Source organism: Triticum aestivum, chromosome 6A (assembly GCF_018294505.1).
Source record: "Triticum aestivum cultivar Chinese Spring chromosome 6A, IWGSC CS RefSeq v2.1, whole genome shotgun sequence".
NCBI lineage: Eukaryota > Viridiplantae > Streptophyta > Magnoliopsida > Poales > Poaceae > Triticum > Triticum aestivum.
Window position 1 is genome coordinate 1,553,175 of NC_057809.1, and position 21,184 is coordinate 1,574,358.

The 21,184-nt window shown below is 43.8% G+C and overlaps 2 protein-coding genes across 2 annotated transcripts; one reads left to right on the plus strand and one right to left on the minus strand.

Annotated features, from left to right (window-relative positions):
- Nucleotides 1-5,224: 5,224 nt before the first annotated feature.
- Nucleotides 5,225-11,103, plus strand: LOC123131549 (uncharacterized). The gene is made up of 11 exons (XM_044551191.1): nucleotides 5,225-5,433; nucleotides 5,524-6,075; nucleotides 6,164-6,241; nucleotides 6,388-6,480; nucleotides 6,660-6,755; nucleotides 7,257-7,310; nucleotides 7,394-7,597; nucleotides 8,848-8,979; nucleotides 9,393-9,458; nucleotides 9,980-10,279; nucleotides 10,374-11,103. Exons 1-11 carry the CDS (start codon nucleotides 5,371-5,373, stop codon nucleotides 10,845-10,847), a joined length of 2,112 nt encoding a protein of 703 aa, XP_044407126.1. The 5' UTR covers nucleotides 5,225-5,370; the 3' UTR covers nucleotides 10,848-11,103.
- Nucleotides 11,104-18,553: 7,450 nt separating this feature from the next.
- On the minus strand, nucleotides 18,554-20,050 carry LOC123129885 (leucoanthocyanidin dioxygenase 1). The gene has a single exon (XM_044549861.1). It carries the CDS (start codon nucleotides 19,989-19,991, stop codon nucleotides 18,675-18,677), a length of 1,317 nt encoding a protein of 438 aa, XP_044405796.1. The 5' UTR covers nucleotides 19,992-20,050; the 3' UTR covers nucleotides 18,554-18,674.
- Nucleotides 20,051-21,184: the final 1,134 nt, after the last annotated feature.

Consider the following 21,184-nt stretch of genomic DNA (forward strand, 5'->3'; position numbering starts at 1 on the left):
TTCACTTTACATATTTTTAAAGTTCCCATTCCATTTATTTTAAGAGGCGAGGAATTTCTGGATATATAAACAGTCGGTTCCAAGAATAAAAGTGAAGCAAATATCCGCTTCCTCTGTGCAGCTGCAAACTGGGAGGACATCCCACACAGACACCTCAAAACATACCATCGCCATTCCTCACGATTACCGAACCGCAAAGTGGTAACCACCGTGAAAAAAATCAGTCAAATATGTAGTTCCTAGTTTAGTTGGATTACTTGTTAGTTTCACTCTTATGAACACCCTATAGGTCGCATAGAAGGTTATCTTAACTAGATCGATTTTATCCTAATACCAAATATAGAGCACATGCTTGTAAAAACACAATACCAAACCCGGTGTACTATGTGAGACCCATTTGGCACACACACAAAAAAACAGTAGCATGCTAGTATTCAATGGAAAGCTCCTCCTAAATATTTTATATACTCTAGACATTTCTATTTACGTGTATATAATTCTAAACTAGAAACCCTTATCAGGATATTTCCGAAATCATACGCGTTAAGGTAGCACACATAGATATATACACCATGATCATGTGAATACCACGATTGATCTATGAAGGTGTATGTCTGCTTTTATTATTTTCTCACGCAACAGTTTTGTTTAAATGTCTCTTTGAGGCGCAATGCAACGAAAATTAGAAATGCAATTCTAATAGAATTTAAATTTAGTACAATGCATACACATCTTTCAACAATGGGCATAAAGGATATAACTAATCATATTTGGAAAAATTTATCATCTCATTACTTACTATAATTATTATTTTAATATATTAACTATTAATGTGATTGTATACGAACATGTTCTAAATAAATATAAAAGTTTAGTATAAACATTGAACTTATGTTGAATGGCCTAGTGGTCCAAACTTTGACCCGCTCCTCATACAATGGCCATTGCCGCCACCTAAGGAGCATTCCAAGTCATGCATTCTGCTACCATACATTAAAGAAAATTTGTCACCGTTGTGGAAGCAATTAATAGCAGTTGTAAATCAGGAAAAAATCATGTTGCACACGATGGTAAATGCACCTCATATCTTACATCCGTCCCCTTACTACTAGTATTCTAGCATTTTGGATTCATCGTTTCACACGTTTTGTATTCATGCACCTATCTTTTATCCCAAGCTTCAGTAATTCATCTATCTCCCAACAGCTAACAACTAGCAACCAACTGGCAACGCCCAATGGTAATAAAAGTGTGAAGCAACCTCCTTCTTCTTTTTTCCCAATGGTAATAAAAGTGTGAAGCAACCTTCTTCTTCTCCAAACGCCATGTTGCTCACAGTCTCCTCACTGTTCATGTTCTTCTTTTTATCTAGATAGTCTCTGTTCATTTCTTCCACACTGCTCGTAGCAATGTTAAAAGGTTCTGAGACCTCCTAGTCCGCCGGCTACACTAGCTAATGAACCCATCGCTCCTGTGTCATTCATATGTTGCACCACTTGAAACTGCGGGTTCGTGAGGTGGTATATCTTGATGACTCCCACCAATATGAGAAGTAACTTCTACCATTTCCAGAACCAGCCAGTAATTATTGACTTGTTGTTTCCGACTTCGGTTCAAATTTGGAATTTTTTCTGGACTTTTCTTTTCTGTTCCAAGCAGTCCGGGAAGTGCAATTTCTGGAAGTGGGAGGATGAGTACATTGAGTTCCTGCGCCAGAAATGGACTCGCATTTTCGCACCCAACTCTAAGATCGTCCCAATCATGGAGCTACTCGCACATAACCAAAATGATTTCAAGAACATCCTTGTGACGTGCCGGATCTACATCATTGCCATCGTCCTCGGCCTGGCTAACGAGATCTAGTTTCTAGGGTTTATCCAAAGCGATTATGCAAACCTTTTCTTAATGCAATGTTTTAGATCAATCATGTATCAGTTCTAGTTTGGGAACTAAGTTTGTATCATGTTTGGTCTACCATGGCATAAATTTAGGTTGCAATATTTAATAATTCTTTGTTGACGATGCCATGGTTTATAGGAAACCCTAACGAAATATATAGAAAGATGGCTTTGGCTACAATAAGCAAACAAAACCCTAAACCATAGTAATTTGATGATGGTGCCACAGTTTCGTCAATGAAAGTAAATGTTCTGTTTTGCCCGCAACTAGTGGATTTGTTAACGATGCCACGGTTTGGTAAAAGTTCTTTCGTCAATGAAAGTAAACTTTTGTCAATGATATTCTGTTCTAGTGGGATCACACACAAAAATATGATTTTCATGGACAGATAAAACATGCACTGAGGGAGTGGGAGGACGTATCAAAAGGAGAGGATCGTGCGAGGGGGAGTATGACGGCGACAACAGACTTCCCCTTTAACGATACAGTACATATATTTGCAAAATGATACATACCAATTACCGAGTTATTAAGTCACCAAAAGAAAAAAAAAGTAACACCTAGTTTAGGAAAGACAAATAAGGGGATATATTGCGCATTGCACCATGGACAATGCACACTTGAGGTTTGCTTCCTAGACGAATCATGTGGTCAGATGGAGTGTGTGTGTGTGTGTGTTAAAGAATAAAACACACCTCAAGCCTGGAAGAGAACATTTTCGCAAGAATCATGCCGACAAACAATGAATTGTAGAATCATGTGATCCCCAAGGCAGGGACAGTTGAACATTGGCATCAACCTTTGAGTGCGTAGAAGACAATAATGAAACAGTAGTGGACAATGATTCTTATTGGAACTCCGACAGTGAAAATGTTGTTGGCTCTAGCAGCAACATTCTAATTTTGAGTGTCCAGGATTTCACTGGTACAATGAAACTATCTTGTTTAATAACAAAGATCTTGGTGGTTCCAACTCGAACCAAGGTTTTTAAGATAAGAGGCTTTGGAGCCAGGTTGGTCCAATAGCCAACTTGCCAGCCTATTGTCTTGTCAAGTGGGGAAAAAATGAGCTTGCGTGACTATTTGCATTAGCAAACAAAGCATCTCAGTATTTTGATGCCAACGCTCTTTTTGTAACCATGGTTTTCTTCCAAAGCGAACCGGTGGCTAAGGGTGGTATGCTTGTCTGACCGAAGAGTAGAAGCCACAATACCTTGAAAAAGAATGAATAGTCTGCCAAGCTATGAAGGCTACGGCCACATCGTCTGCACCATCTTCCAAGGTTGTTGAACGTATGCCCTTTTAAAGATGTCACGAACACATCGGCAAAAGGTCAACCTTCTTACACATGGAGCAGTCTTCTTTTGCGTTTCTCCGATCCGGCTTTGAAATAATTGTCATGGATTGCTTACACTAGTAGAAAAAGGGCCTCTAGTCCCGGTTCATAAGGGCCTTTAGTCCCGGTTCTTGAACCGGGACTAAAGGATCGTTACTAATGCCCTGACCCTTTAGTCCCGGTTCAAACCAGAACCGTGACTAAAGGCCCTCCACGTGGCCGGTCCACCTTTAGTCCCGGTTGGTAACACCAACCGGTACTAAAGGAAATTTTTTGAATTTTTTTTTGAATTTTTTTTATTTTTTTTATTTTCAAATTTCTGAATTATTTTAACCTCTAATCTCTAATCACCCCTCATCACTGCTCAATTTAATCTTTAATCACCCCTCATTATTCTAAATCATCTTACTTCCCGGACGGTCACCCATCCTCCCACTCCCCCAGCCTGAGCACACTTAACTTTCGGGTTCTATTCTCCCTCGTTTCCAAGTCTGCACTCGTTGTTTTCCTGACAATAGTAAGATGTCAATCCTATTAACCCTCAGGAGTTTAGCTTAAGCATGAAGTCACACATTTCACTGTTTGAGTTTGAAACTATTGTTCTAAAAAACAATAATTTTTTAGTAACACTAATATTTCTTGAATAAGTAGTTTGACCATTGTTTGACCATAGTTTGACCATAGTTTGACCAGATTTGACCAAAATTCAAAAAAACTGAAATAATTATTTAATAACACTAATATTCTTGAATAATTATTTAGTAACACTAATACTTCTTGAATAAGTAGTTTGACCAGATTTATTGAAAATTTAAAAAAAACTAAAATTTGAGCATAACTTTTTTTCCTTTTGAAATTTGAGGATTCTACAAATTTGCAAACAGGCCGTAGGCGGTCTCCATCGGATGTAACTTTTCGAGTAGATGATTTTTCATATAAAAAACTTTTTAATCCGAGTTCATATGCAAAAGTTATGCCCATTTTACAAATTCCAGAGAGATTTTGTAAATAAAGTGGAAATTCATATTTGTAAATTTTCCCAACAACTAGACCACATATCACATGGGAAACTTATTTTATTTTATTTTTTTTGACATTTCCATCATTTTCTTTTGTTTTTTCTAAAACTGAAAAGGCGGTCGGGGGGGGGGGGAGAGTTTGAAAATGGGACCTTTAGTACCGGTTCGTGCCATGAACCGGTACTAATGCCTCAAATCCCATTAGTCCCGGTTGGTGGCACCAACCGGGGCAAAAGGTCTAACCTTTAGTCTCGGTTGGTGCCACCAACCGGGACTAATGGGCATCGCACCCTTTAGTCCCGGTTCGTGGCATGAACCGGACTAAAGGGCCCAGGTGAATCGGGACTAATGCCTTAACCGCACGAACCGGGATAAATGCACCCATTGGTCCCGTTTCTGGACTGAACCGGGACTAATAGGCTTACCCGACCTGGACCAAAGCCCCCTTTTCTACTAGTGTTACAAAAGCGGATGTTACATAGACTAGTTGTATGCCATCCTTTTTTCTAGCCAATGTTAAGGTGCATGACTTAATCACAACTCAAAGGCATGTAGACACATGAAGTAAACATCATGATAAGAATCCACTCCTTAGTCAAACGGTTACGCGCGCGTTGCATAGTTACTAGTAGAAGAAAGAAATAGAGAAAACCTCACCAGTATATATATGCTCCCGGCTTTCCTTCCGCTCACTAACAACCGTCAAGGCCGCTGGCAAGAGGGGAGGAGGGGTTGCGATCGTCGCGGTGGAAGTTGGCTTATCTTCAGCAAAAAAGTATACAACCCTAGAATCGCAGTGCTCATAAATGTTCACTCTTTTTTTTTTCTAAACAGTATTTTCATTTTACATTTTAGCCCGTAACGTCATTTTAAATCTTCGAGTGAGTTTCACCTCACACATATTTTTTTTTATAGTTCTCATTTCATTGTACATTTTCAGAAGGGGGCTTGTGATTCCCGAACGGCCCATTGGGCTCGCCCGTCCACCCGTCCGTCTTGTGAAGCAGCAGCGAGCGGCGGCCGGCGCTAGTGGAAACACTCTGCTTTCTTCCCCCCCTCTCCCCCCGAGATCCACTGCTCCGGTGGCCGGTCGCCGGAGCTCCTCGCCGCCGGCAAGATGCGCAAGCGCGACCTCGGCGTCCTCCTCCTCGCCGCCTTCGCCGTCTTCTTCTCCCTCCAGGTAACCCACCCCGCTCCCCTCCTCCCCCTCCTCTGATTCGGATCGATTCGGAACCCTAGCTGACCCGTCCTCCGGCGAACTCCTCCGCAGCACGAGGGCGACTTCTCCTTCCGGGAGGCGTGGTACCACCTGTCGGACGACGGGTTCCCCATCAAGCACGACGCGGACCGCCTCCCGCCGCCGCTCGTCGCCGACCTCAACGGCGACGGCCGGCGCGAGGTGCTGCTCCCCACCCACGACGCCAAGATCCAGGTCCTCCAGCTCCCGGCCCACGCCGGGCTGGCCTCCGCGGCCGCCCTCGACGGCTTCCACGAGGCGCGCGTCATGGCCGAGATCTCCCTGCTCCCCGCCAACGTGCGCGTCGCCGCCGGCCGCCGCCCCGTCGCCATGGCCGTCGGCGCCGTCGACCGCTCCTACAAGCACGCCGACGTCCGCAAGCAGGTTCTCGTCGTCGTCACCTCCGGCTGGGCCGTCATGTGCTTCGACCACAACCTCAAGAAGCTCTGGGAGACGAGCCTCGGGGACGACTTCCCCCACGCCGCGCACCACCGCGAGGTCGCCGTCTCCGTCACCAACTACACGCTCAAGCACGGCGACGCCGGGCTCGTCATCGTCGGAGGGAGGATGGAGATGCAGCACCATGTATGTATGCTATCACCACCAACGTTGTCTTCTGCCTGCATTCCCTTGGTTAAAATCATTCAGCAAAAAAATGTAACCTGTTGATCAGTCCGCAGATCTCTTCGATGACTTCATGACCTCCGAACACGGCAGGGAAGAGCACCGCAGAAGTGCCAGCGAGAAACAGGTTATTTCCTCGAGCTCATCGTTTAGCCTGTACTGTTGTCCTGTTTCAGAAGTACCACAGAAGTGGCAATATTTCTTGATGTTCACCCCTTAACTTGGTAGAAACCTAAGCTGTTTAGGTGTTGCGCTTTTATGTACATCCTGCAGGCTTCGGAGGCTGGCAACGTTGACGTGCGTCATTTTGCGCTTTATGCTTTCTCTGGCCGTACCGGCGCGTTAAGGTGGAGCCGGAAGAATGAGGTATGCCCCATTTTAGGAATTTTATTTCATGTACCATAAATAAATTTAACATCACTGTTTCTTGTCATATGGCGTCAACACTTCTGTGTGTCTGCTCTCTGTTCCAATTTAGCATGTGAATAAGCTATGGACAAAGGTCTGACTCATATTATTGTTATGGTTTTCTCTTCACATGGCAGAATATCCAGGCACAGCCATCAGATGCTTCGGCGATGATACCACAGCATAATTACAAGCTTGATGTTCACGCCCTTAATAGCCGTCATCCTGGGGAGGTGAGAATTATGTCCACCACTACTTGTAATGAAAAATAATCTTCAGTGGTCATATTCACATTTAAGTAAGTCTTATATGCTCTGTCACCACTTGTTCTTCGTTAGCTTGATTTAGTTATCATGATCATCTTCTTGGATAGGTAGCAATTGAACAGCGTCAGTGTTCCCTCTGATATTTACGAGAGTTATTTGCTTGTACTCATACTCTACAAAGAACATATTATGGACATCCATTTGTTCCACTTTAGCAACTATAAGTCACCATCGTGTTCTGCTGCTGCCAATATTTCGTCAACCCAAAAATTGATTATGTTTCGACTAGGGAGGTGGCCTACATAGCAATCTTCATGCCGATTTATGAAAATTGCTAAAAGAAAAGGCTAATTAAATTCAGGTTCTACTTCACGATATGATATGGATACGACCATGGAGATGATATGTGTGTTTATATAGTAGTATTATTTTGCTTACGGGAACCTAATGTCTCGTATCATTTGGCAGTATGAATGCCGACAATTCAGAGAATCAATTCTTGGCGTCATGCCTCACCATTGGGTAAGACTAAATATCTGTTATCTTGTATTTCAGTTTTAGTATTTTGGGTACTTAACTCTGATCTGAATTTCTTTCTTTTTCAGGATAGGAGAGAGGATACTTTCCTACAACTTGCACATTTTAGGAAGCATAAAAGGAAAGAATTAAAGAAAACACAAGGAAAAAATGTTGTTAATAACGTGCACAAGCCTGTTGAACACAATCCACTCGGAAAGGATGATACTAATAGAATATCCAAAGTGATCGGGAAAGCTGCAGATCTGGCTGGCTCAGCTAAAGGCAAAAAGGTATATGATCTATATATGGCTGTTAAATCCAAAATGCACCTACCTTTGTGTTTGTCGCAGGTCGGCAACAAGTGCAGTTGTCTTGAAGTCTGCATAGTGTGGGTGTGTGTTCGAGTGTAAGAGTGCAAATGGGCACCCTTTAGGGTATTCTCTGACCCTCTTCAGTTCAACTAAATGAACTAAATTTTCAGAAGTCACATAACTTTTGTAAATTTAGTTCATTTGGTTGAAATAAGGAAGGTCAGAGGGTACTCTTGAGGGTCACAAAGTTGCATCCCTACTCAATTGACTATTCTGGTTCTAGATATCAACAGTATGTTGCAAATCGATAACTGTACTGTAGATAACTATAAAACAAATCCTACTGTGTGTACTTCTCTTCGGGAGTGCATGTAGAGTTTATTATTCATGGCTATTTATGATCAAATTAGAAATATATTCCAATGTATCTTTATGGTTGGCATCCACCATTCACTGGCTCAGTGGCACATGACTCTAAACTGCCTGATGCTATTGTCTCTGATTAGTTTTGTTGGGATAAAGCCTAGTTAGTAGTTAATGTGCTTCATCTTCATGTGTTCTCCATAGTATTATAGCCTTCACCTCTAGGATGTGTCGAATGCTGTAGCCATCTAATTTGTCCTCATCAATTTTTGAATGACACATCTTCTATCTGCATAATGTGATCTGTTTTGGAATTTGTGGTAGCTGCTAGTACATATTCCTGCACTTCTTACAGATATTATCTGTTCTTTCTTTTATTACACGACAGCTTGTACTTTTCTTAAACAAAGTTATAACAAAACTTACTGTGTATATCTTTTTAGGGAGTCCCTATACAGGTTATTATTCATGTTTATTTTATCATCAAATTTGAGATATACTTGCAATGAGTATTTGTGTTTGGCATCTGCTATTCCCTGGCTCAGTGGTGCTAGACTCTAAACTGGTGGCTTGATGCTAATATCTCTGTGATTAGTTTTGTTGGGAACTTGGGATCAATACTACAGTTAGTAGTTAATGTACTTATCTTCATATGTTATCCTTATTATTGTAGCCTTCGCCTTCAGGATGTATCTAATGCTGTAACCATCTAGTTTTTCCAATTCATTTAATTTTTAAATTGCATATCTTCTATCTGTGCTCAAATTTTGTACTTTTCTCAAACAAAGTTACAGTGCTCAAGCGTCAAAGTTCTAACATGTATTGCACACTTTGTACTGATATGTAACATCTTGCTTCTTTTGCAGTCTCTGCACACAGTTTATATTCCTACAATTACTAATTATACTCAAGTTTGGTGGGTTCCCAATGTTGTTGTTGCGCATGAAAAGGAAGGGATAGAGGCTATTCATCTAGCTTCTGGACGTACGCTTTGCAAGGTACAAGATGCATCTCAGTGATTTATTGTTGTTTGCACTCTGCCATTCTTACATATTAGCTCGTGTAGTTTTTTAAGAACCAATCATGCTTTCTAAAATTGATCTATGATTGTTTTTACGCTCTACATGTTTATTACTTAATTTTTAATAGGGATGTATTGGCTGATTGCCTTTATTTTACATGGCAATAACTGTTGGTAAAATGCCTGGCATCATTAATGGACATTAAACCATCATTTTTATGCCAATTGAATGTTTGGTTGTACTGCATCTATGTGTACACCATGAGTGTCTTGAGCAGCCCAGTTCCTTCTAAGGGAGTCGTAATTCATGTGTATTGATAAATTTTATGTTCTGTAACAATGTCTTATGGTTAATCATCTCTGATTTGTTTTTGTGATTACCATGTTCAGCTTCATTTGACAGAAGGAGGCCTTCATGCAGATATTAATGGAGATGGAGTTCTTGATCATGTTCAGGTGTGTTGAAATGTCAAAATAGAGCTGCAATTCACTTTTTTTTATCTGTGCCACATTTTTCTGGGTCAGGAGAATACTCTTCAGGTCTCTGCTGCTCGTATTTTATGTCCGTAATTTTGAGCCGTACTATAGATTCGTTTCTCGACTATTGTCACAAGGTTTTATGATGTACTGTAGCTCCTCTTGGGCCTTTTCAATCAGTAAACATATTAGTTCAAATGTTCTATAGGTCTTTCAGTTAGTTTCTTGTAGACGTAGATATTGAACTTTCTGCTGAAAGATGAACATAGATGATACTGAACTTGTTCTATCTGTACTGTTATTTAATGTGGTTTTGCTATCAGTTTGTCCTAGTAAGTAGTAAGTTCCTCGTCTCGTTAGATGGGCAATTACCTTCGCTCCAATTCTCCTAGTGAATTCAAGCGTGCCATATTTGAGTATATCACTTCTTTGCCAGGCCCAATGTTTTTTTTCTTGTGCGTTAAGCATCGTCATAAAAAATTTCTGTTCATTCTATGTAGGTTGTCGGTGGAAATGGTGCTGAGCAAACTGTTGTTAGCGGGTCCATGGAGGTGCTGAAACCCTGTTGGGCAGTTGCTACATCCGGTGTACCAGTGCGGGAGCAACTTTTCAATGTTTCTATCTGCCATTACAACCATCTCAACCTGTTCCATCACGGTGACTTTTCAAGAAGTTTTGGGAGGTCATTTGATCCATCTGGCTTAGAGGTGGCAACCCCAGTTCTGCTCGAGAGGGATGATGGTCATAAACACAGAAGAGGAAGTCATGGCGATATCATCTTTCTAACAAGCAGGGGAGAGGTCAGTAATATATTTTTAGCGATTTTAGACGCAGCAAGTGAGAGGGCACTCGCTTTTCCAATAAATGGCCTGACATGTTTGTTTGTCATTGTAGGTGACCTCTTACACCCCAGGCCTACTTGGTCACGACGCGATGTGGAGATGGCAGCTATCGACAGGCGCAACTTGGTCCAACCTTCCATCTCCATCAGGGATGATGGAGAACGTCGTGGTTCCTACTCTCAAGACCTTCTCTCTGCGAGCGTATGACCCAAAGCAGGTGATCATTGCGGGTGGAGACCAGGAGGCCGTGGTGATTTCTCCCGATGGTAGCCTACTGACATCCATTGATCTCCCCGCGCCTCCGACCCACGCGCTGATCCTCGAGGATTTCTCCGGCGACGGTCTGACCGACGTCATCCTGGTGACGTCCGGTGGAGTGTACGGGTTTGTGCAGACGAGGCAGCCCGGGGCCCTCTTCTTCAGCACGCTCGTCGGCTTTTTGATTGTCGTGATCGGGGTGATCTTTGTCTCTCTGCACCTCAACTCGTCGAACGGTGCCAAACCGAGGTCGACCGGCCAAAGATGACTGCTACGACGATCTCAGCCGGATTCTGTCGGCAGGATCTTGCGAGCATCCCCTGCACAGCAGTGAGGAGCTGTTACAGTGTTTGAACTAGACATTTTTAATACTATAGTAAGCTGGAGATGTTTAACTTGTGTAAACTTTGCACAGCTTTTGTATGTATTTTAGTGATGAAGTTTTGTTTGTTGTATGATACGACGAGGAAGCTCCTACATGACATGAGTATAGTTCTATTACTAAAGATCATCGATTCATATAATCCATCTTTTGTTCAGTTATGCTAGTTTAAGAAAAAACAGTATCCATCTTCTGTTTTCAGATATATGTAAGGAACTTGTTATCGTAGAGCGACTATGGGCTATTGCAGATAAACTACTACATACTGTAGTTAGGAATGAATCCTAAGGATTTTGTCCTATGATATGAGGATCGTTTGATATTTTTCCTAAAGACTTGATTGCACTCTATTTTGGAGAGAGATTTTCATCCGTCCGAGGTCTTGTTACAATTCATTTTCTTGAGGTCTTGTTACAATTCATTTTTCTTTTCACTCTATGATGTACTTTTTTTTCAATCCGCCCATGGATTTTTATTTATGTATCATATATCTATGTTTCTAGTCAACCGGTTGTTGGCATGTCAACCAGTATTAAAGCAAATTTATGTGCATGAATGTTATTACTTTTCTTCTCCTCTAATACTCCATCCATTCTACAATGTAGTGCATACATAGATTTTTTTAAAGGTCAAACTTTGGAATTATTTACCTAGTTCATGGAGAAAACTATTTATATGTACAATACCAATACATCTGATGTTTAGTTTCACATTCAATTTATGTAGAACCAGAGGAGGCGCATATACCGCTGCTTTAGCTATTCGCTAAACCAAAACGTAAGGCTAGCAAATATTAGTTCCGAAATTCGCTAGATCAGCCGGGTGAGCGCCTCGATCATAGCCCGAAAGTACATACATCTTGATAGAGGTGCGATACGACTTAATTTGTGTGATAACTAATAAGATTGAAAACTGCCTGAATTTCAATGTTTGCCAAAGATCTCAAACAAAAAAAATCTAAAACTAGACAAGGAGCATAATCTATTTGTTTTCTTATTCTGTTTTTACACGCTAAATAAATGCATTCAAGTGGATCCAAGCCCAGCCCGTTTGAGAGCAGCCCAAATGGCCGTCTCTTTCTACCACTCTCAGTCTCAGATGACCTAACCTACCTACCTCCGCCGCCGCCGCAACTCCACCACTCTCAGCCGCCGGCGACCATGGCGGATGCGACTCCTCTCTTCCCCGGCCTCCCGGACGAGATCTCCATCTGGGAGATCCTCATCCGCCTGGCCCCCAAACCCCTGCTCCGCTGCCGCGCCGTCAGCCCGGCGTGGCGCCGCGCCACCTCCCGCCGCGACTTCCTCCTCTCCCACCACGCCCGCCAGCCCGACCTCCCCCTCCTCGACGGCAGCGACGACTTCCGCGCCGCCTTTTCCGACATCGTCTCCTTGGACCACCGTGCAGGGGTCGCCGCCGCCGGCCGGTTACAGTCCGTCGCGCGACTGAAAAAAGCATGGTACGAGGCGCACCCGTTGGCCAATATCCGCTTCTATCTGGAGTCACTTCACTTTAGCGGCTAACCACACTAAGGAATTAGTGCTGCATGTGGTGTGTGATCTTAAGATAAGCTCGAGATATGAAACTTGTACTGATAAGGATATCATTGTCAGGCTCAGGTCTCAGATTGTGCTCCCCTTTTGATTCTGTAAGTTTCAGCCATGCTCTTTTCTAAAGATGATCGGCACAATTTTTATGAACTAGGTCCACAATGAGCCGGCTCGTTTCTTTTTTACGTAGACAAGTTATGGTCACAAGAAGCTCTTGACTGTAACTGTAAGCCCCAGCCATGCCCTTTTTTTCTTTGACCGGCGCAATGTGTTTGAATTTCGTCCACTATGAGCCGGTTCATTTCTTTTTGATGTAGACGAGTTATCATCACAAGAAGCTCTGACTGTTTCATGGTTGCCTTAGATTTATACTCATTAGAATATCCTTTTGGGCTGAAGTGGCTGGCATGTCGATGCTAAAATTATTTAGTTGTTTTAGTCAGCGTTTGAAATATTTTCCTATTTATTTGCCTTAGGTCTCTGTTTCTCTCCGAACCGAACAATTGCCTTGTTTTTTTTAATCGAGTCTACTTTCTTACAGATCATCCAATGGTCTGCTTGATAACTAAATCGCGGTAGTCGGTCTTTGTTGCTGCATTGTTTGGGACTATCTCTGTCACTGTCAGGCTTATAGGCCCCAGATTACGTTCCCTTTGACACACTCTTCAGACAGTCATAACTGTCAGCCACGTTCCTTTTTTCTCTGTAACCAGTGCAAGGCCATCTCAAGAACATAACGTACTATTTGCAATTCCTTCAGGAATTTGCTCAGCTTCTCACACCACTTATTAATTTTCTGTTACTTGCATCCTCCTTTAGGCGGGTGTGATAAATCAGATCCACAATTAAGGTTCCTTGTTGATTAATATAAGAATGTATGATCAAGAAGCTGTAACTGTTAGATGTTTGTTTGTGTTATATTTCATTGAATATCCTTTTGGGTTCAAGTGGCTGCCATGCTCTTTTCTTTCTGATGAAGACAAGCAAGAAGCTCTGAGTTTAAGTCCCCGCCATGCTCTTTTTTTCTTTGACTGGCGCAATGTGTTTGAATTTGGTCCACTATGAGCTGTCTTGTAACTTTTTTATGTAGTCGAGTTATGTTCACAAGAAGCTCTGACTGTCTCGTAGTTGCTTGAGATTTATACTCGTTAGGATATCTCTTTGGGCTGAAGTGGCTAGCATGTTGATGCCATTCTTTCAGGGTAATTTGTTCAGCTTCTCACATCACCTGTAGTTAATTATATGTTACTTGCATCCTCCTTTTGGCGTGTGTGATAAATATGCCCACTGGAGACTAAAAATATATGAGTGTGTTAGCTTACAGTTTACCCTATATATTCAGTATACAAGTTTAGCAATCTTCGTACCAATTCTTGATAATTGATAAAATAAAATAAAAACTAGTCAAATTTTGGTGCAACTTTACGATATGATTTGGGTATGAACCCACAGAGATGCAGTGTGTGTTTATGGTATTATTTTGCTTATTGTAATCTAATGTATCATATAAATTGGCAGTATGAATGCCTAGAATTCAGCTAATCAGTTCTTGGTGTCATGCCTCGCCTTTGGGTAAGACTAGGTATCTGTTATCTTGCATTTCAGTTTTAGTATTTTGGGTACTTTTAACCCAGATCTGAATCCTAGTTAATTCAGATAATCTGTTCTTGGTGTCATGCCTCATCAATTCTTGGTGTCATGCCCCAACCAGAATGAATGATACAAATAGATTATACAAAGTGACCGGGAAAGCTGCAGATCTGGCTGGCTCAGCTAAAGGCAAAAAACTAGATATGATCTGTATATGGCTGTTAAAATATATATTTCACCTACCTTCTGTTTGTCGCAAATCTGTATATGTCTCAGATCTTGAAGTCCCCATAGTAGGGATGAGTGTTTGAGTGACTATTCTGGTTCTAGATATCAACAGTATCTTGCAAATTGTTAACCTTATTGTCGATGGTTATAGATCCAAATCATCACCAAGTATTCAAACTTACTGCATATGCTTGTGTTACGGCGAGCCTGTGCAGATTATTATCCATGTCTTTTTCATGATCAAATTATTGATATATTACAATGGGCTTTTATGTTTGGCTCAATGTTTCAAGACTATAAATCAATGGCCTGATGCTATTATCTTTGTGGTTAGTTTTGTTGGGACCAAGCCTAGTATAACCTTTCCCTCTAGGACGTATCTAATGCTGTAGACATCTAATTTTCCCTACTCATCAGTTTTTGAATGGCACATGTTCTATCTGCATAATGCAGTTTGTTCTGGAATTTGCGGTATCTAGTGCATATGCACGCGCTTCTCACATTTATTCTGTGTTTTTCGCGCCACGGTTTGTACTTTTCTAAGACAAAGCTATGTTTCTCAAGCATCAAAGTTCTAGAATATATCATGCACTTTGTAGTGGAATGTAACATCTTGCTTCTATTCATGCGCTTCTTGCATTTATTTTGTGTTCTGATATTGTTTAGCAAAAATAGTATATATATCTTTTCCATTCCACCCATGACACTCTTATCATGTTTTTATTTTTTTTATTTTTATCATTGTGTATTGAGAATCATTTAAATCAAAGAGACCTAAGAGGGTATATGGGCTAACATATACATGAAAATAGGTGAATTTTTACAATAGTTACTGGATCCGGTGGGACTGGCTTTGAACCTGATCTAGATCGATCGATGGAGCTAGTCTGGGAGTGAGAAAATAGGTGGAGAAAAGATACATGAAGGACCAAGATTTTTCTTTGCCTGCTGGTGGCTGGCGAAAGAAGCAGAGATGTGTAGCAGCTTGCTGACATGGAGAAGAAGAGTTATCAACAGGCCATAACACAGAGGCCTGTAAATTATTATTTTTTTGAGAATCCACAGAGGCCTGTTAATAGACGAGGAAGTGGAGCTTTGGTCACGACGTGAAGGTTACCAGGCCATAACTGGGCCTCGTACGCCAACAGGCCATAATTGGGTCACGTGAAGGATGATTTTATTCAAGTAGAGTATATGAGTATTGTCTCAAAAAAAAAGTAGAGTATATGAGTCATCTCAAAAAAAAAAAGTAGAGTATATGAGTGTTTTTTATTTTCTTCTACTAGTGCAGCTTTTTGAAAAACGAATTACAACCCCTAAAAATATATAGAAAAAGAGTAATAGCTCTGGATGGTGGTAACTTCTCTCTGAAGATTTTCAACTGGGACATGTACATATCGCTGCAACACGGTGGCAACTGAAATTAAGGAAGGCATTGCTGGAATAACTTGCTTAATTATTTGAGAAATCCTAGAGGCCTCTTTTCAGGCTTGTAGATATGTCCAAGAAAGCAGAAGCCTGAACTTTCAAGCTCACACCCATTGCTACGCTTCCTACCTCTCTAGAACAAGGTCGCCATATCTGACTTGTTCATCCTTACCGATCATGTTATGGTTCCTGTAAACATTTTGCTTAATCAATGAAAATTAGCAGCTTGATCTAAAGAAAAATCTCGAAACCAACACATGTTCTCTAGAAAATAAGAAGCTAGCAATGCACTTTGCTCCAAAACAAAAAGTGACCGAAGCAAACACATTTGTTTTTGTACATTTTCTTTTCTGCTTCCTTATTCTGTTTGGTAAAATATTCTTGTTTGGCAAACAAAAATGTGAGTAATAAAACGTTCATATGTATTTCAAAATATCTTTTTTTATGTGTATTATTAATATGGTAATCCGGAATTAAAAAAAATGTTCGTCTGGTATTCAAAAAATCCATCATAAATTTCTGTCATATATTTGAAAAACATTATTGAGTCTTAAAATATATTCATCATGTTTCCCAGAAACTTTCACCGGGTATTAAAAAGCTTGACATGTATTAAAAAATTCCATTGTGTAATTCAAAGATGCGTATTTAAAAATAAGTAAGTAAGAAAACATGTCATTGTAAAACACGGTGAACATTTTAAAATGGCATGGTTATAAAGTTTTAAAAATGATATATTTTTAAAATGTTGATATTTTTTAAGAATACAAAAGAACAATTTTAAGAATAGGATAAACATGTTTTAGATAGAAAAAAAATCAACACTCAATAATAATACCGACTGTTTTTGTTTTGAAAATATGTTGTGAATATTTTCTAAGTGCAGGATGGGCATTTTTAAAATAGACGACGAACAATTTGTAGATACAAGGTGAATATTTTTATAAAAAAATACACAATGATTTTTTCAAAATGTATGAAGTACTTATGGAACTTCTCCAAAATGCTTGACAACACCTTTTGGAACACAACAGACATTTTTAAGTACATGACAAATATTTTTTTAAATACACATCAAACAATTTTAAAATACAGGAAACAATTAAAAAAACACTATTAACATTTTTTACAACAAAATGAATATTTTTACAACACACGATGGATATACTAGTCGGATGGGCACGAAGGAACACATACTATTTTCGTGATGTAGCTCCAAAGGATGTATGATACTGTGCAGGAGAAGATAATATGGATGTCATCCTCGGCTACAACACAGACGGGACGCAAACTATTACGTGGGTCATTCCTGTTCTCGACCTCGATACCCAACGAGAGGATGCCTCTAACTAACTACCAGGTGAAGACCTTAATCTTTTGTGGAATCTTGACTTCCCAGACAGGGTTCTTCCCACGCACTTCACCGCGCCTCTCCTCCTCTCCGATTTTATCCACTCACTCTTCCTGGTCCCCTTCTCCCAATCGCTGGAGCGCCCCGCTACTACGAATTCCGACGACGCCGGCGACCTCCTCTAGCCCGACGACCTCCACATCCCACATCCCACCCTCTCTCACTCTTTTTCCTAGCCCGATGACCTCCACTCCGTTCCGGCTGCCGGAGGTGCGCTGCCTACCACCTGACCCAAAGCTAGAACCGGCACCGCGAGGTGTTGCAACCCGCCGCCGGCAATGCTGGAATCAGCCATCAGAAAGCTACAACTGGGGCGCCATAGCTGCAACCAGCCAGAGAAAAAGCTGGAACTGCCCACCGGCAGAGCTACAGCCAGCAAGCAAAAAAGCTGCAATCACGGTGCTCGCAAGCTACAACAACGATGAGGGGGATGCAACGGTGCTGGAACCAGTAGGAGATGTTGGAACCAGCAGTAATTGTGCACGACAGGTGTTGCAACCGTAATTGTCGGAAGCTAGAACCGGCTTTTGTTTTCGCTACGAATCGACGACGACAATCTATGGTATATGCTGGAACCGGCAATTTTGTTTGCTGGAACCGGCTATTTTTTTTGCTTCAACGGGCTTTCTTGGTTTCTCTAGTTGCTCGAATTTTTATTTTTTGCTGGAAAACTATGCTGCAAACTCGACGGCGGCGGCGAGCCAGGCGGCGGGCGCCGCCGTGCTTTGATTGGTTGCTGGAACTGGCTTGGCCGCAAGCTGCATTAGGCTTCAGTGGAGTTGCATCTGGCAGTGGGTGTCGCTGGAAACGACTACGAGATTGGGAGGACGTGCGATGACGGGGACGGCGAGGGGCAGCGAGCTACATTTGACGGCGACGACGGCGGCCATGGAGGACGCCGGGGGCCGGCAGCCACGCTGTGCGTTGGGCGAGTGGGCGTGTTGTGCGCGTGCGAATCAGAATCGTTTTGGGGAGGGGAGGAAGAAGGAATCAACGGCTGTAGACATCCAGATCGGATGCTCGGGCGCTGACGGGTCGAAAGTTAGGCCGGTGCACCGGCGCCTATCAGTCGCCATACTTTTAACATAAAAATTGCCTCCTGGCGAAGAAACGGCCATGTCTTAAGAGGGTCCCAAAACAATTCACTATTTGTGAGTTCTTATTTGTCTGATGGACGGCATGTCAATCAACAAGCATAGAAGCACATTTGTGCCTTAAATTTCACATATTTTGTGCAGAATGGAACTACCCAACCATCCACCGATCAAGATTAGACACAGATACAAAAAATATGGCATTTGAATCACACCATGCATCTTTTACTTAATTACTTAGAACATCATAACATATATAACATTACTAAAAAAACATTACAAATGCCACAATAAAGCGCAAAATTAATATATATTTTTTCTGATCACCTCTCAATAGCAAGCACACTTATTCGTACAATTACCCCATGTGAGTAATACTAATCATTATGGTAATTATTGTAGGATGAGTTAATTAATTAACTTCCACTAGGTTGGCTGCCACCGGCGCCATCTTGGCATCCTCCTGTTCACTCTGCTCCTTCTTCACCACCTTGTGCTCCTCCTCGCCGGCGACCAGCGGCTCCGTGGCCTCCTCCTTCTCCTCCTCCTCGCCGGCGACCGGCGGCTTCTTAATAACCTCCTTCTCCTCCTCTTGAGCGACAACGGGCGGCATCTTAACAACCTCCTCCTCCTGTTGATCATTCGTCTTCTTGAGGACCTTGCGCTCGAGGTGCTGCCTGAAGGTGCGCGGCTCAAAGCGCGGCGTCTCGTCCACAAGGAGCTCCGGCAGCGGGCGCAGCAGCACGGAGTTGGGCGGCGGCTCGGCGAAGACGACCCAGGAGACGCGCACTGCCTGCCGGTTGACGAGCCCGCGGTGGAGCACGCTGGTGTAGCGCCCGTTGCTGAGGATCTCGAGCGCGTCGCCGACGTGGACGACGAGCGTGCCCGGCTCGTCGCGCGCGGTGACCCAGGTCTGGCCGTCGCCGGGGAGGAGCACCTGCAGGCCGGGGACGCCGTTGGTGAGGATGAAGGAGAGCGCGGAGACGTCGGTGTGCGCCTCCACGCCCACCGCCAGCTCCGGCTGCGGGCACCGCGGGTAGTAGTTGATCTTGAGCTTCAGGAGCAGGTCGTCCTCCACCTCCTGGGTCTCGCCGCCGGAGGTGAGGCGCAGGCGGCGCTCGAGGGTGTCGGCCGGGACGCCGAGCCCGAGGGAGAGGATGGCGAGGAGCCGGGAGGAGAGCGCGCTGACGTGCTCCCCGAAGGTCTTGGTGACGGGCACGTACTCTGGCGGGTGCGCCGGCCAGAGCGCGTGGTCGGCGCGGGCGTCGGGGTGGAGCATGTGGAACAAATAGTCCTCCCACTCCCTCTTCCCATCCTCTCCGGCCGATCCGGCGAGCCGGCTGCCGTACCCTTCGAGCCGCCCGGCCGCCGGGTCGTTGGCGTAGGCCTCCTTGTCCTCGATCGGCATGCGGAAGAAGCCCGTGCCGGCGCCGCGCAGCGCGTCGATGAGGTCCTCCGGGATGCCGTGGCCGGCCACGTGCATGACGCCCCAGCCCTCCGCGGCGGCACGCACGGCGTCGACGACGGCGAGGCTGGATGGCGAGCCCGGGTCCGCGGCGTCGAAGGCGGCCACGTCGACGACGGGGATGCGCGGGGAGCCGGCCGCGGACCAGCTGGCCGCCGCCTCGTCGTAGGCGTCGCCCAGGCCCTGGCGCTCCTCCTGCGGCCGCACGTACTCGGCCGGGATCGCCGTCGCGCCGCTCATGCTCAGGGCCTCCACGCGCGCCATCTTCTTCTTCTTGTATTCTTCTCCCTCCTCCGATGGTCACTTCACTTGCTGATCGATGGAGTTCATGGACGGAATACTTATACAAGATGAGAAGAATCCATGGCTGGGATGGGTTAGCTCCATCTTTCCATCACGCGCGCCAAAAGTTGGCTTCCAACCACCCGCACGTGCTGCTATCGTCCAACTCCATTTTTGTTTTTTTAGTCTATCTCCTTAGCAGAAACAGTGTGGGGTGGGATGCCGACACGAGATGCTGGGCTGCACCTCACGTTTCACCCTAGAATTTGTTATTTTTGCTTCCCTAAGAAAAGAGACAATTTTGTCTAAAAAAAGAAGGATGCATTTGGTTGCTTGTATTAGGCCCAGTCAGGCCCGCGCGGGCAGTTTTGCGGCCTGTTTGGTTGCCTGGCCCGCATCTAAATCTTGGCCCGCACAAACCTTAAAGCAGTGCTCAGCCAGGCCCGTTAGAAACGCCCGGATCGATAGTTTCCAGCGAGTCAGCCTCGAGCAATGCATGGGAGGGGAACGCTGCGCTGCGGGCAGGGAGATGGCAGGTCTTCGGAAAAGCGGCGAGACGAACTCGAGTCGCCGCACCGCCAATTCGGTCGCTCCTATATAGCCAGATGACCGCCGTGGCAAAACTCCCGCCACCATTCCCCCCCCCCTTCTCGAGCTTTCCCTCCGGCGCGGATCCACTTCCACGACGAGGTAAGCGGCGCAACTACTCCGGCGACCTGTTGACTACTTACTGCTCCTCTTCTCCGACATGCCAGGCACCTCCTCCGCGGGTCTTCCGATGGCGTTTGTAAGTTCAATCACTCCTCCTTTCTACTAGTTCTAGCTAGATCTGTCGACGTGGTAGGGTTAGATCTTCCGATCTGTTTGACCGTGATATAGTAGTAGCTAGTTGTGATGGATTTGAAGCATGCTACGGGTTGTTTTCATGTAGGCAAGCATTGATAGCTAGTGGTCATGGATGAATTGGTAGTATGCTAGTGTGCAAGTGTTGAACAAGAACATGTTGGTAAACCTTGCATGGAAAACAAAAAAAATTATACGCACACACAAGATCTATCCATGGAGATGCATAGCAACGAGGGAGAGAGTATGCCTACGTACCCTCGTAGAACGTAAGCGGAAGCGTTTAGTAACACGGTTTATGTAGTCGAACTTCTTTGCGATCCAACCGATCG

Bases quoted from the DNA above. Each gene is read 5' to 3' on its own strand.
- LOC123131549 (XM_044551191.1), top strand. From the start codon at position 5,371: ATGCGCAAGCGCGACCTCGGCGTCCTCCTCCTCGCCGCCTTCGCCGTC. The intron at 6,481-6,659 runs GTATGCCCCATT...TTCACATGGCAG, and splicing joins GGTGGAGCCGGAAGAATGAG to AATATCCAGGCACAGCCATC. The intron at 8,980-9,392 runs GTACAAGATGCA...TACCATGTTCAG, and splicing joins CTGGACGTACGCTTTGCAAG to CTTCATTTGACAGAAGGAGG.
- LOC123129885 (XM_044549861.1), bottom strand. From the start codon at position 19,991: ATGGCGCGCGTGGAGGCCCTGAGCATGAGCGGCGCGACGGCGATCCCG.